At 41.6% G+C, this 13,049-nt stretch overlaps 8 protein-coding genes across 8 annotated transcripts; 6 read left to right on the forward strand and 2 right to left on the reverse strand.

Annotated features, from left to right (window-relative positions):
- Positions 1–104: 104 nt before the first annotated feature.
- Positions 105–476, reverse strand: ATC70_003133 (uncharacterized protein; the record flags this gene model as incomplete). The annotated part of the gene is made up of 4 exons (XM_064822499.1): positions 105–139; positions 200–281; positions 331–384; positions 441–476. 4 exons carry the CDS (start codon positions 474–476, stop codon positions 105–107), a joined length of 207 nt encoding a protein of 68 aa, XP_064679099.1.
- A 241-nt stretch (positions 477–717) lies between these two features.
- On the reverse strand, positions 718–1,191 carry ATC70_003134 (uncharacterized protein; the record flags this gene model as incomplete). Its single annotated transcript, XM_064822500.1, has 4 exons — positions 718–740; positions 805–927; positions 1,018–1,078; positions 1,189–1,191. 4 exons carry the CDS (start codon positions 1,189–1,191, stop codon positions 718–720), a joined length of 210 nt encoding a protein of 69 aa, XP_064679100.1.
- Positions 1,192–2,098: 907 nt separating this feature from the next.
- ATC70_003135 (uncharacterized protein) lies at positions 2,099–3,231 on the forward strand (the record flags this gene model as incomplete). Its single annotated transcript, XM_064822501.1, has 3 exons — positions 2,099–2,956; positions 3,020–3,114; positions 3,171–3,231. 3 exons carry the CDS (start codon positions 2,099–2,101, stop codon positions 3,229–3,231), a joined length of 1,014 nt encoding a protein of 337 aa, XP_064679101.1.
- Positions 3,232–3,404: 173 nt separating this feature from the next.
- VRG4_1 (GDP-mannose transporter into the lumen of the Golgi) lies at positions 3,405–4,821 on the forward strand (the record flags this gene model as incomplete). The annotated part of the gene is made up of 3 exons (XM_064822502.1): positions 3,405–3,791; positions 3,852–4,302; positions 4,391–4,821. 3 exons carry the CDS (start codon positions 3,405–3,407, stop codon positions 4,819–4,821), a joined length of 1,269 nt encoding a protein of 422 aa, XP_064679102.1.
- Positions 4,822–6,795: 1,974 nt separating this feature from the next.
- Positions 6,796–7,835, forward strand: ATC70_003137 (uncharacterized protein; the record flags this gene model as incomplete). The annotated part of the gene is made up of 4 exons (XM_064822503.1): positions 6,796–7,248; positions 7,302–7,419; positions 7,472–7,631; positions 7,682–7,835. 4 exons carry the CDS (start codon positions 6,796–6,798, stop codon positions 7,833–7,835), a joined length of 885 nt encoding a protein of 294 aa, XP_064679103.1.
- Positions 7,836–8,085: 250 nt separating this feature from the next.
- On the forward strand, positions 8,086–10,543 carry ATC70_003138 (uncharacterized protein; the record flags this gene model as incomplete). Its single annotated transcript, XM_064822504.1, has 4 exons — positions 8,086–8,190; positions 8,246–8,437; positions 8,494–10,260; positions 10,316–10,543. The coding sequence occupies 4 exons, from the start codon at positions 8,086–8,088 to the stop codon at positions 10,541–10,543; spliced, it is 2,292 nt and encodes a 763-aa protein (XP_064679104.1).
- A 190-nt stretch (positions 10,544–10,733) lies between these two features.
- On the forward strand, positions 10,734–11,249 carry ATC70_003139 (uncharacterized protein; the record flags this gene model as incomplete). Its single annotated transcript, XM_064822505.1, has 1 exon — positions 10,734–11,249. The coding sequence occupies one exon, from the start codon at positions 10,734–10,736 to the stop codon at positions 11,247–11,249; it is 516 nt and encodes a 171-aa protein (XP_064679105.1).
- Positions 11,250–11,540: 291 nt separating this feature from the next.
- Positions 11,541–12,899, forward strand: ATC70_003140 (uncharacterized protein; the record flags this gene model as incomplete). The annotated part of the gene is made up of 5 exons (XM_064822506.1): positions 11,541–11,652; positions 11,753–11,935; positions 12,086–12,162; positions 12,225–12,773; positions 12,828–12,899. 5 exons carry the CDS (start codon positions 11,541–11,543, stop codon positions 12,897–12,899), a joined length of 993 nt encoding a protein of 330 aa, XP_064679106.1.
- Positions 12,900–13,049: the final 150 nt, after the last annotated feature.

Consider the following 13,049-nt stretch of genomic DNA (forward strand, 5'->3'; position numbering starts at 1 on the left):
AAACGAGAAAGAGATGGAGTAGCATTGTTTAATTGAGCAAGGTGGTATTTTATTTCGAATTTTCTAAATTTGGCGCTCAAAACTGTCCATCGAGCGATTTAGGGTTACTTGAGCTGCTTTTCCAATTCCTTCTGGAAGCCTATGAAAATCATGACAATTCAGTTGACAAACTCTATCGCTAGATTGAAAGACGTATTACTCAGGCTTTTGGCTTTGACAGCTTCATTGTCTTTGGCAAGAAAGAATATATTGGATGAAGGCACTTGACGTTCGTATAGAGCCTACATCTAGGTCTAAGCACAGCATCTACAAGCGGCACATATGACTTACAGTGGTAGGCTTCAAATGCGACAACTCTGCGTTGAGTACTTTGGACTCCTGAATCTGTGATTTTATGTCAAACCTCAAGGACATTATCTTATGCAGCATGTAATCCCTACTTGCTTGTCTAGAATGGCTTTTTGTAAATTTGACATGGTAGATGAAGAAAGAGACTTCAAAGCAACATTTGGTATTAACATGATTTATGAAAAAAAAAGTGACTGTAAACATCCCCATTCAAGGAAAATATCCAAGTCAACGCTTCTATGTATCCACATCTACACATCAAGCATCTCATCCAAAACAAACGGCACACACATAACGTCGATTCAAGCCTTTTATTGCGATAAAAAAAGGGTCAAAAAGAGATAACAAGACTACAAGAATTCAAACAATTTAGAGTTCTTGGACGCTGAGAGCTAAAGAACCATTTGGTATAAGTTTCCAATCCATGTATTCGTACAATTGCCGCTAAAAGCTTACCAGGAGGGAGAGATTGCTTAAGCTTCAAAGCCTTTTGACGATCGTTGACAACGAGAGTATACAAGTAACGAGAACATCTGACCTTGAACTTGTATTGCTCACCGTTCTTCTTGACACGAGCAGCTATACGAAATCATAAAAGTGTCAATAGACAATGTTGATGGTTGTGTGTGTGTGTGTGTGTGTGTATGTGTGTGTGTGGTGAGGTCTTACAGCTAGCGTCCTTTCTACGAGTGATTTCGAGGAAATTCTTGATGTCCAGAACCTGCTTGGGCTAAATAAAGCAATGTCGAATCAATCATCTGTTCCATCTAATCATCCATCCAGCCATCCATTTGTCTATGTATCGATGCTGATTGTTGGGTCTGGTACAAGTCTACTTACCATTGAATGAATTTATACCTTGCTGAAAGAGGATAGAACTACTGCCTCCACTGCATAACACACCTCTTGTAAAATCGTACAGGATTCAATCGGATAGCCTGCGGTCCGGACATTGTTAGGCATTGGGTATTTACTACAGGCACTTTTTATTTGTTGAGATCCACATCTGTTGGTACAGCTGTTGGCATCAATCATACGTTAAAACATAGTCTGCTGTTCTGTGCTTCTTTCGAATAAGATCTACTCTGCCTGGCCAAATCAATCATAGAAAGTCTGATTCAATTTGGGATCCCATGATTGGCGTTCCATTAAATATTCAGAGCAGCATTTGGTAGTGGCTGTTAGTATGTCCTGAACAAAATACTGCAAATGGCATATGAAGCAGTTCATTTCAAATATAATAAAAGTAATTATATGCTCTTATCTCAAAGATATTGATGTGCAATGGCTTAGAACAGTTGAGAAGATGGGGTTATAGTAGATGGCAAATGCATTCTCTAATCAGATCCTGCATTTGAGTATAGATGGCCTAGAGATGTACAGATCAGGTGTTCCACAGGCTGCCAGAATATCAAGCCAGTTTTATACAAATTACTGAATGATGTAATGCCACTGATCAGAGATGGCTCCTGTTCAACATGTTCAGCATGGTGCTCTTAATGGGGGTACTATAAGAGCTACAAACTGGGCCAACAGCAGCGGCCCTAAGCACGTTTGAGGCAATATAGTGATCCTATGAAAACTTCCATGGCCTTCCTATATTCCATACGTGTGGCCCCATGGGTAATTACCTTGGTACTCGTAGCATTTCACATTTTTCAAAATACGACTACAACTAATTTAAGAAAAATGGGAATTTCATAAAAATTTTGTTTGCAAGGCTTTCTTACGACACCAACAACTCATAACCATGGACGTAAACAACTCTCAACAAGTCATGCGACTGAACCTCAACAGTTCTCTCAGCGAATTTACTCGTCGCAAAAACTGGTCTTCAAGCATCCTGGACTCCTTGAGGGATGTCGTTCATGTACTTAACAGCGATCTTCGTCTTGTATTCTGCTCGGCTGCGTCTAGTGAGTTTCTAGGCTACAAACCCTCTGAACTCGTCAACCACACCTTCACTGAATATCTGCATGTGGATGATGTGGACATGTTTGTGAGAGAGTTCCGCAACTGCAAAAACTCGATGCAAACTTTCAAATGTAGCTATCGCTTTTTGCGTAAAGATGGTAAATACACAACGTTGGAGACCAAAGGTACTTTCTACAGGGGCTCTTTGTTTGGCAATGCTCGAAAGGTGCCTACTGAAGCTGCTCGATCAATTGACTCCTTTTTGGATCTAAAGATGGAGAACGAAGTGTTAAAGAAGAAGCTCGCTCTGCTCAAGCAACAACATCACAGAAGAGAATCCTCCGCCAACAGCGACCAGACACTATCCACTGCATCGTTAACGACAGGCAATGGAGACATGGATGACAATTCCAGCGACGATTTTGATGACTTTCATATACCAGCTAATGCACCCAATGTATACACCCAGGGTGTCAACTCTTCGTACGATATCAATGAGAGTTTGGCTCTTTTTACAGGTTTGAGATACGATCTAGGAGAACGGTCCTCTGGTATTTCGCTCGGTTTAGAGGCTGGTGAATTGACCAACATTGGCATGAATCAATTCATGTCTACCCCCATCATTGTCAGCAACGCAGAGAATATACAAGAACGAACAAAATCGCCCTCTGACAAGCTTCGATCAGGCAAGAAGGTATATATGTCTATGATACAAGTAGATTGGAATCACACGTCTCATCTGAAATCATCTCGCTAGAAACGTGTAGAGAAATCTGACGTGCCAAAGATTTGTACAGACTGTGGTACAACTGATGCACCAGAGTGGAGAAGAGGACCTAGTGGACCCAAGACGTAAGTGATGGATTACTCATCTTGACGATCTTGTAGATCCTGACATCTATATTTAGACTTTGCAATGCCTGTGGATTGCGTTGGTCAAAGACCAAGAAAAAGCTTGAAACCATGTAGAGACGAACACATATCGACACCAAATCTGTCCTCATTTTATTGGACCACACTTTCCCATTTTGAATTTGAATTGACGATGGAATAAAACAGTATAAATGCTTTTCATTTCGTTTGATGTCTCCTTCTCTTTCTTTACTCAAACGCTACATCTTATACATCTTATATTATAAATCATGAGCGCCATCTATCGTTTGCAATGCAAGACTCAGTCCTATGATTGGGGCAAGCTGGGTGATGTCTCCAAAGTCGCTGCTTATGCAAAAGCTTCTGGTACCACCGTTGATGACCAGATGCCTTACGCTGAACTATGGATGGGCACGCATCCCAATGCTCCTTCTACTGTCATGGATGAAAACAACACGCCTCTCAGAGACCTTGTCAAGAACAATGTAGATCTCAGTACCAAGGCTGTGTACGACCAATACAAAGGTGATTTGCCATTCTTGTTCAAGATCCTGTCCATCCGTAAGGCTTTATCTATTCAAGCTCATCCCGACAAGACCTTGGGTGCTCGTCTTTTCAAGGAATTCCCTGATAACTATAAGGATCCCAATCACAAGGTAAACCATGTAAAGTGACACGCGTGCGATATATACTAAACGTGCTGCTGAATCGTATAGCCCGAAATGGCACTCGCCCTTACTCCTTTCGAAGCTCTCTGTGGATTCCGCCCATTGAACGAAATTGCCCAACATATGGAAACCTATCACGAATTAAAAGAATTGCTCGGTAACGACGTTTCAGAGGAATTTTTGGCCACAGTCAAGGCAACTGGTGAATCAACTTCTGAGAAGGACGTTGCTCACAACAAGCAAGTTCTCAAGAAAGTGTTTAGTGCACTTATGCGTAGTTCCCAGGAAACCGTTACACACCTTTTGTCCAAACTGATTGCTCGTCTCAACGAGACCAAGGCCAGTGATCCCGTCTCTAAATTGGTCATTCGTTTAGATCAACAGTACCCTGGTGGTGATGTGGGTGTATTCTCGTGTCTCATGTTGAACTACATTGTCATGGAACCTGGACAAGCCATCTTCTTGGGTGCTAATGAGCCCCATGCTTACTTATCTGGAGGTAAAAAAAAAAAAAAAAAAAAAAAAAAATAGTGTATTACCTAAAAAGATCCAACTGATAGCTAACATTCGATCCATCTCATATTTAGATTGCGTCGAATGCATGGCTACCAGTGATAATGTCGTTCGCGCTGGTTTGACACCCAAGTTCAAGGATGTAGATGTGTTGGTCAATATGCTCACTTATCGTTATGGATCTGCAGAATCACAAAAGATGACACCCGTCAAATTTGGCGAACACTCTCTTCTTTACGATCCCCCAATTGACGAATTTTCTGTTGTTTGGACCAAATTGGGAGCTGAGGAAACTGAAAAGCAAAAGCCAATTGAAGGACCTAGTGTTCTCATTGTCACTTCTGGCAGTGGTAAATTGACAGGTGAGGCTCTCAAGACTGAATCCGATTATGAACTCAAGGAGGGCTATGTCTATTTTGTTGGTGCAAATACCCCTATCGTTACTCAATCTGGAGATGCTGGACTCCAATTCTACAGAGCATTCGGTGTTGTCGCCAATCATTAAATCATATCAAATCACTACATATACAATTCCCAATAAACTAATGATCTCATATCTTTGTACCAACTTAAAATTTAAGGGAAATCAGGGTTTTTTTGAATGTCCATTGAGACACAGAAAACGGGAATATCTGGGATCAGCCTGAATTTTACACTGGGCTTTGATCTTATCAGTTCTCGGTAAAACAGTTGATCAAGGGTATTTTCCACAAGGCACTGATTTGACATATTTTTATCAATGCGATGATTTTGTTAATGGAGATGACGATTGCTCAAAGCAGCACATCTAGAATGTATAAAAATGCTGTACTACAATCAGCAATGTAATCAACTGTGTAGTCTGGATTAAATTAGCCTATTTTCGGAAGGCAGACTTCTTCCTCGGATAACAATATCTACATTGTGCGATCTAGTCATCCAGTACACTATATAGTCTTCCGTTATCAGTCCTCCTCTTTCTTCTATTTCCGTGGAAAGCAGTATTTGAATTAACATATCCTGAAACACCCATGCAATCACTTTCTCGTGGCAAGAATGGCAGGGGCCCAATTTAATAGTAGTAATCATTGCCTGGGGCACGCACTTTTTTAGCTGCACTTCTAGAACAAATGTTGCCAGAGTTTCACTCGGGAACAGATGCTTGAATGAAACTTTTGAGGTTTATTGGTAAATTGCGCCATGACAGATTGAGTGAGCGCAAATTCGTTATTTTGTAGAGAATACACATTAGTAGAATGCAATGGCAAAATCTCTCATTAGTCACTGCAATTAAAACTAGCTGCAGATAGTTACGATTCTATTTCAAGGAATAAAGCAGCTATGATATGTATAATAACCTTGGGTGTATCAAAGCAGGATTCATTCTGTAATTGTGCTTCTGTAAACCATGTAACTGGTAGTGTGTAATAATGGATGATAAGCAAACCACCGCTAAAAACAGGTTTATGCTCCGCCAAAGCTTGTTTCGATGTTTGCCTCTTTTGGGACATTCTACAAACGTTTTCACCAATGTCGACTACATAGGTCATAATTATCACACTCATCTTCTCTAATGAGTCTTGTAACGTTTTTCAAGGCGCATCGAATGGTGCTACTTATTGTAAACTTCTTCATTCAAAATGTTGCGTAATTTTAGAAAAACGCAAAATCAGTTTTTGGCAAAAATATCAAGTTTAAGCAAGTAAACATTCCGTGATAGTGGCTGGAGACGTTAGGCTACATCTGTGGGATCATTTTGATCCTATAAGCACCATAGAAGAAAACGTCGATTTTGGGATGAAAAATGCGATCAATTGATTTTTGATGAAACGCCCTTACTACTCCCTCATGAAAAATATGAGAATGTCGATGGATTTTTCATCACCAAAAAAAAATTTGAGATATGATACTAGGATGTAACCACAAAATGAGAGAAATCGTTTGGTACCATTCTGAGCGTCTGAAGAGGCTTATAGATGGAGAAAACGATGGCTTGTTATCGTCAATTTTGGCTGTAATTTGGAGATGTGGCACATTTATAGACAAGCTACTGTATTGTACCTCTGAACAAACATTAAAAGACGTTAACTACGGGCTTGTGGAAGGCATAAAAGTCAAGCAGTGCAGCCATTAAAGGACATTATCCGGTATAAAGCCGCGATAAACAGGTAATTGGGCAAGCATCCGTGCCTGATGAAGACGTTCAGTGATTACATGCTAGATTATATTCATTTTCGTTGTTATACAAATAAAATAATGTCATGTCAGCGCTCTCTAAGCGATCGTAAAGGAAAGGCTTATAACTGACAACTACTACGGAAATGAAAGGTTACCATACTTCAAATAGAGTTGGGTTGCACCAGGCAAAATCAACTCCTCTTTCTCCTCTTCCCCCCCCCCCACCCCCTGATAAATTTTCTGAACCAACAAAAAGGTTTTTGTCACACTCACATCACTTTATTCAAACTGTCAAAAGATTTTTGATATAGCAAGTTTTGAAATGGATAGCAAGCAAAAGCTACCTCAACTTGCACAAGACCTTATTGCTGGCACATTTGGAGGCTGGGCCCAAGTGCTTGTTGGCCAGCCCTTGGATACACTCAAAGTGCGGCTACAAACACAACCCTCTCCACCCATCTACAAAAACGCAACAGATTGCTTTCGGCAGCTGGTCAAACACGAGGGGCCCAAAGGACTGTATCGAGGTGTAGCACCACCATTAGCAGGCATTGGCTTCTGTAATGCTGTCATGTTCATGTCCAATGGCTATTTCAGACGTTTGTTGCAAAAAGATGGCAGTAAGCCATTGACAATTTTGGAAATAGGTGTTGCTGGATCAATGGCTGGATCAGTCATGTCGTTTTTGAATTGTCCTATTGAGTTACTCAAGGTGAAGCTGCAGACACAAGATCCAAAAGGTGTGATCAATATGCATGGAAAATTAGAGGCGCCAGTAAGTAGGCCAGCTTATATTCAGCATTGCAGCATATTTATGATTTTATCCAGTATAAAGGTGTCATTGATTGTGGAATTAGGAGTGTTCGATCACAAGGGTTGTTGGCTATCTATCGTGGCATGGGAATGACTCTTCTAAGAGATGCTCCTGGCACATTTGCTTATTTTGGTACGATCTACACCATTAAATCTGCTGTCAATCTCATATTCATTGCATCTAGTTTGCTACGAGAGCTTAAAAAGAGTATTCCAGTCCATGCGAGGCAACGGAGAGCTGAGGACGATTGATCTGCTGATGGCTGGTGGCTTCTCAGGATTCGCTGCCTGGTTACCATCATACCCTCAAGATGTCATCAAAAGCTGTTATCAAAACGATTCCAGGTAGACCTCATGTTGACGTAAGTTTAACAGAGATGCTCATGCTACTATAGATTCAAATCATACCGTCAAGCATTCAGAGATATATTACGGACAAAGGGGCCAAAGGGCTTCATCAATGGCATCAGCCCTGCCATGATAAGAGCATTTCCTGCCAATGCGGCCACTTTCTTTGCGTACGAAATGGCCATGAAAGCAATGGAATAACTATAGACCAATAAATACAATATCGCAAACAATTTAATGGATGCAAACTTTTAGAATCCTCGGCTGCTCTGGTGATGTCCACAATGTTAAGTATAAGAGCTGACAGCAATGCAGCAGGATCCTTTACTACCCCCTCAATGTGACTATAAAGCGGACCGTCTTTTCTACCAATTTTTTCATGAATATTCGATCCTCAAACAATTTTTTTTTTTTTTTTTTTTCCCTACACACCTGATACAATAACATTAGCATGGCCAAAGAGACCAAGACAGTAAAGAAGGTCAGCCCCAAAGAAGCTCAGAGGAAGCAGAACCAAGACGACATTGCTACATTGGAAACCAAGTCCAGCCATCCTGTAAGTAGGATTGACATGTCAACAAGATCCACATTGTAACCAGTCTGTGATCTAGGAAAACTACAGCAATGCCAAGCTATTTTCTGAACTACCACTTTCTGACAGAACACAAAAGGGCCTTGCTCAATCCAACTTTAAGCAGATGACCGAGATCCAAAGAAAGGGTATTCCTCTTGCTTTGGCCAAGAGAGATGTGCTGGGTGCTGCCAAGACTGGTAGTGGTAAGACATTGAGTTTCCTCATTCCTGTAAGCATTGCAAAGTAGGGTAGAGTGGTTCACAGTACCAACACATATACAAATAGGTTCTCGAGATCCTGTTTAGACAGCAATGGAACGCAGCAGATGGATTAGGTGCCTTGATCATTTCACCCACTCGTGAATTAGCTGTTCAGATCTTTGAAGTGCTTAAAAAGATTGGCAAATCACACACCTTTTCAGCAGGTTTGATCATCGGTGGTAAAGAATTCAAAGTAGAACAAGAGCGCATCGCTCGTATGAACATCTTGGTTTGCACACCCGGTCGTCTTTTGCAGCACATGGATCAGTCGGTTGGATTTTCTTGCGACAATTTACAAGTGTTGGTTTTGGATGAAGCAGATCGCATTATGGATATGGGCTTCCAGAACACAATGAACGCCATCATCGAGAATTTACCTCCTCAGAGACAAACCTTGTTGTTTTCAGCTACACAAACCCGCTCTGTCAAGGACCTTGCTCGTTTATCGCTCAAAGACCCCGAATACGTCGCAGTGCATGAAAAAGCCGAACACAGTACACCCAAAACCTTATCGCAACACTATGTGGTGACAGAGCTCCCCAAGAAACTGGACGTATTATACTCGTTTGTCAAATCGCACCTCAAAAGCAAGACCATCGTGTTTCTGAGTAGCTGTAAACAGACGAGATTTGTGTTTGAAGCCTTTTGTAAGCTTCAGCCCGGTGTGCCCATCATGCATTTGCACGGCAAGCAAAAGCAGACAAAGCGTGTCGACATCTTTAGAAAGTTCACCTCTAGTCAACATGCTGTTTTACTGTGCACGGATATTGCTGCCCGTGGTTTAGATTTCCCTTCAGTAGATTGGGTAGTGCAGTTGGATTGTCCTGAAGACGCCGATACTTACATTCATCGTGTGGGTCGTACTGCGCGTTTCGATGCAGATGGCCATGCTTTGATGATTTTGGTGCCATCCGAAGTAGAAGGCATGGTGGAAGAGCTGAAAAAGAAGCGTGTGCCTGTTGAAGAGATTAAGATTAGAACCAGCAAACAACAAAGCATCCAAAAGCAACTGCAAAGCTTCTGTTTCCAAGATCCTGAAATCAAATACCTCGCTCAACGTGCCTTTGTCGCTTACATGCGTTCCATCTATCTCCAACGCAACAAGTCTATCTTTGATGTTACAGCGTTACCCGCTGAAGAATTTGCTCTCTCCCTTGGCTTAGCCGGTGCTCCAAAGATCAAGTTTGTCAAAAAGGCAGAGAAGAAGCTGATGGGTGCTCAAGAAAAGAAGAAGATGAAGGAAGCATCCAGTGACGAGGAAGAGGAGGAAGAGGAGGAAGAGGAGGGGCAAACCAAAGCACAAAGAACCAAATATGACCGTATGTTCCAAAGAAAGAATCAAGACATTTTGTCAGAACATTACAGCAAACTGGTTGATTACGAGGGTGACAAGATTAAGCTGGACGGTGGTTTAGAAGACGATGACGATGAAGATTTCCTCACAATTCAACGTGCTGATCACACACTGGAGAGTGATGAAGATGAGGACGCTATGAACAACATTCAAGGCGAGAATATATCCAAGAGAAAGCTAAAGATGAGCAAAAAGGAAAGAGCAAAGAACATGGCTCGCGGTGACAAGTTGGTGTTTGATGAAGAGGGCAATGCCCACGCCATGTACGAGCTTGTTGAGGAAAAGGACTTTTTGAAAGACGGTGATGCTAAAACTCAGATCAAGGCATTCATTGAAGAAAAGGGCCAACTCATGCAAACAGCCGATAAAGAAGATAAAGAGTATGTCAAGCAAAAGAAGCTGGAAAAGAAGATTAAGCGCAAGGAAAGAGAAAGAGCTGTAAGTATATATGTAATAGTCAATCATTGCATGTTGAACTTATGATGTTTGACAGGCCTTACAAGAAGAATCAAGTGAAGGATCTGATGCTGAAGTCCAAGGCTCAGACATGTCTGAAGATGAATCAGAAGAAGAGGAGGATCAGGCATCTGAGCGCAAGAGAAAATGGTTTGAGGACAGTGACTCTGAGGAAGAAGCCAACAAGAAGAGAATCATTGACGTTGCTGAACCTCAAACTTTGGAGGATCAAGAAGCTCTTGCACTCAAGCTTTTGGGTGCTTAATCATTTCATGTGTATAGTAAAATTAGTTAAAATATAGAAAATAAACGCAATTCCCTTAATCCATCATCATTCAGTTGTCAGTGGCTTGTGTGTATCATACAATGATAGACTGTCCGAGATTTTTTTTGCCCCTCTCTCTCTCTCTCTCTCTCTCTCTCTCTCTCTCTTTTTGGGAACAACTCACACCAACATGTCAAACCACAATAGTAGTCATCACGACGAGGAAGCTACCGACGATGGCACAATCCCATTGACACAGCATCGTTTGGCATTAGAATTGCAAAGTCATCCAGTGAGAGGAAGAGGTGTGTTTACCAGAGAGCCGATAGATCGCAATGTGTTGGTTGAGATATCGCCTATACTGCTGTTCAATGCCGAGGAATATAAGAATTACGGGAAATACACCGTGCTGGATCAATACACTTACTGCTGGCAAGGTGGTTTTGCATTAGCACTTGGATTAGGTTCCATGTTCAATCACAACAGTACACCGAACGTTGGTTTTATTCGAGATATACCCAATAAACTGATCCGCTATGTAACATTACGACGCATTGAAAAAGACGAAGAGCTCTGCATTTCATACGGAAACCATCTCTGGTTTGAAGATGAATCAAATGCTGCTGCTGCAACTGTTGCAGTGTCCGATTCAGAGGACGAGCCATTTCCATTTCAAGATTCCAGTGAAGACGAAGAGCATTTATAGACCAATCTTTGTCTCTGTTCCCCCCCCCCCTCCCCCTTGTTGTCGCTCTGGTACCCCAACCCCCCCTTCTTCGCACCACCACCGCTATTACCTCCTGTTCTGCTCTGCGCTCTCCTTATAATCAACAAATAAAAAAAAAGAAAAAAAAATCCCACCATTGTATTTATATAAAATTCAAATTCTGCATGAAACCATGTGATATACTTAGGCATATAATGTTTGCTACAAGTTTTGGATAAAGAAGATCCCTTTTTCTCTTTCTTTCTTCTCTTTTTCTTACGGACAAGACAAATGACAACCTCGCTGACTACGCCATTGAATCCCATTATCGGCTACACAATAGCCAGTTCGTACAGAATTGGTGCCAAGATTGGGTCTGGCTCATTTGGCGAAATACATAAAGGTGAATATTGCATTTACAAAGTGTTTGAAATATTCAAGAGACGAGAAACCCCCAGAGGGAGAGCACACCCCCCAACAAACAACGCGATTAATTTAAACAGGCATAGAAGAGGCGTCAGGCGAAGAAGTGGCCATCAAGCTGGAAAAGGTGACAGCAAAGCATCCACAATTAGAGTACGAATTTAGAGTGTACAAAGCTATTGCAGGCGGAACAGGCATACCCAGAGTGAGACACTTTTCAACAGAGAACAACTATAACAGCATGGTCATGGATAAATTGGGCCGTAAGTGAACATATATATGTATATGTATATGTATATATATTTGTTTAAATGAAATCGAGAAGAGGAGGGGGGAGGAGGAGGAGGAGGAGGAGGAGGAGGAGGAGTGACATGTTGAATGCTGACACATCATGTGCGTTTTTCCATGTTTAGCCTCATTGGAAGACCTGTTCAACTTTTGCAAGCGAAAGTTTACGCTCAAGACAGTGTTGATGTTGGCTGATCAGATGGTAACGTGTGTACTGTTCTTGTTGGTATGCGCTAGTGGTGTTTGCTCATCTCAGGATCATAGCTCACACGAATTGAATATTTGCATTCCAAGAAATTCATCCATCGAGACATCAAACCAGACAACTTTCTAATGGGTCTTGATGGCTACAATTATTTGGTACATTTGATTGATTTCGGGCTGGCGAAGCGATATAAGGACTCTAGAACAAACCAACATATACCGTGGAAAGAAGGCAAAAACCTGACTGGCACTGCTCGATATGCCAGTGTTCACACGCATCTTGGACGGGAGCAATCACGTAGAGACGATCTAGAGTCTTTGGGCTATGTCCTGGTATATTTCTTCCGAGGTTCATTGCCATGGCAAGGGTTGAAGGCCAAGACGAAAAAGCAAAAATACGACATGATCAGTAACCGCAAAGTGACAACACCTCTGGATAAACTGTGCAAGGACATGCCATTCGAGTTTATGACATACATTGATTACACGAGGAAATTAACATTTGATGGCCAGCCTGACTACAACTTTCTGAGGGATTTGTTTAGAAAGGTGTCGATTCGTGAAGGCATTAAGCTTGATCTCAAGTTTGACTGGTTGGTCATCATGATGGTGAGTTCTCATGTGGATTGGATACAATGGCAATTGTACTGATGTAGCGCATAGGAAAACGATAAGCAGATCAGCAAAGGCATCAATCCGATCGAGACACCAGCAGCCAAGCAGCAGGTCATTTAATGCAACTTACTCCACTACTCTGCAATGCACATTATTCGCCCACACGTGATTTAAAGACGGTGTCTCTATTCAATCCCTTAAACGCACTACTGCTTGCTTTGGTCCTACATTTTCTTTTATCATTTCCATTTTTCTCTTTTTCTTTTTTCT

This window comes from Mucor velutinosus (assembly GCF_035048745.1).
Source record: "Mucor velutinosus strain NIH1002 chromosome Unknown tig00000165, whole genome shotgun sequence".
NCBI lineage: Eukaryota > Fungi > Mucoromycota > Mucoromycetes > Mucorales > Mucoraceae > Mucor > Mucor velutinosus.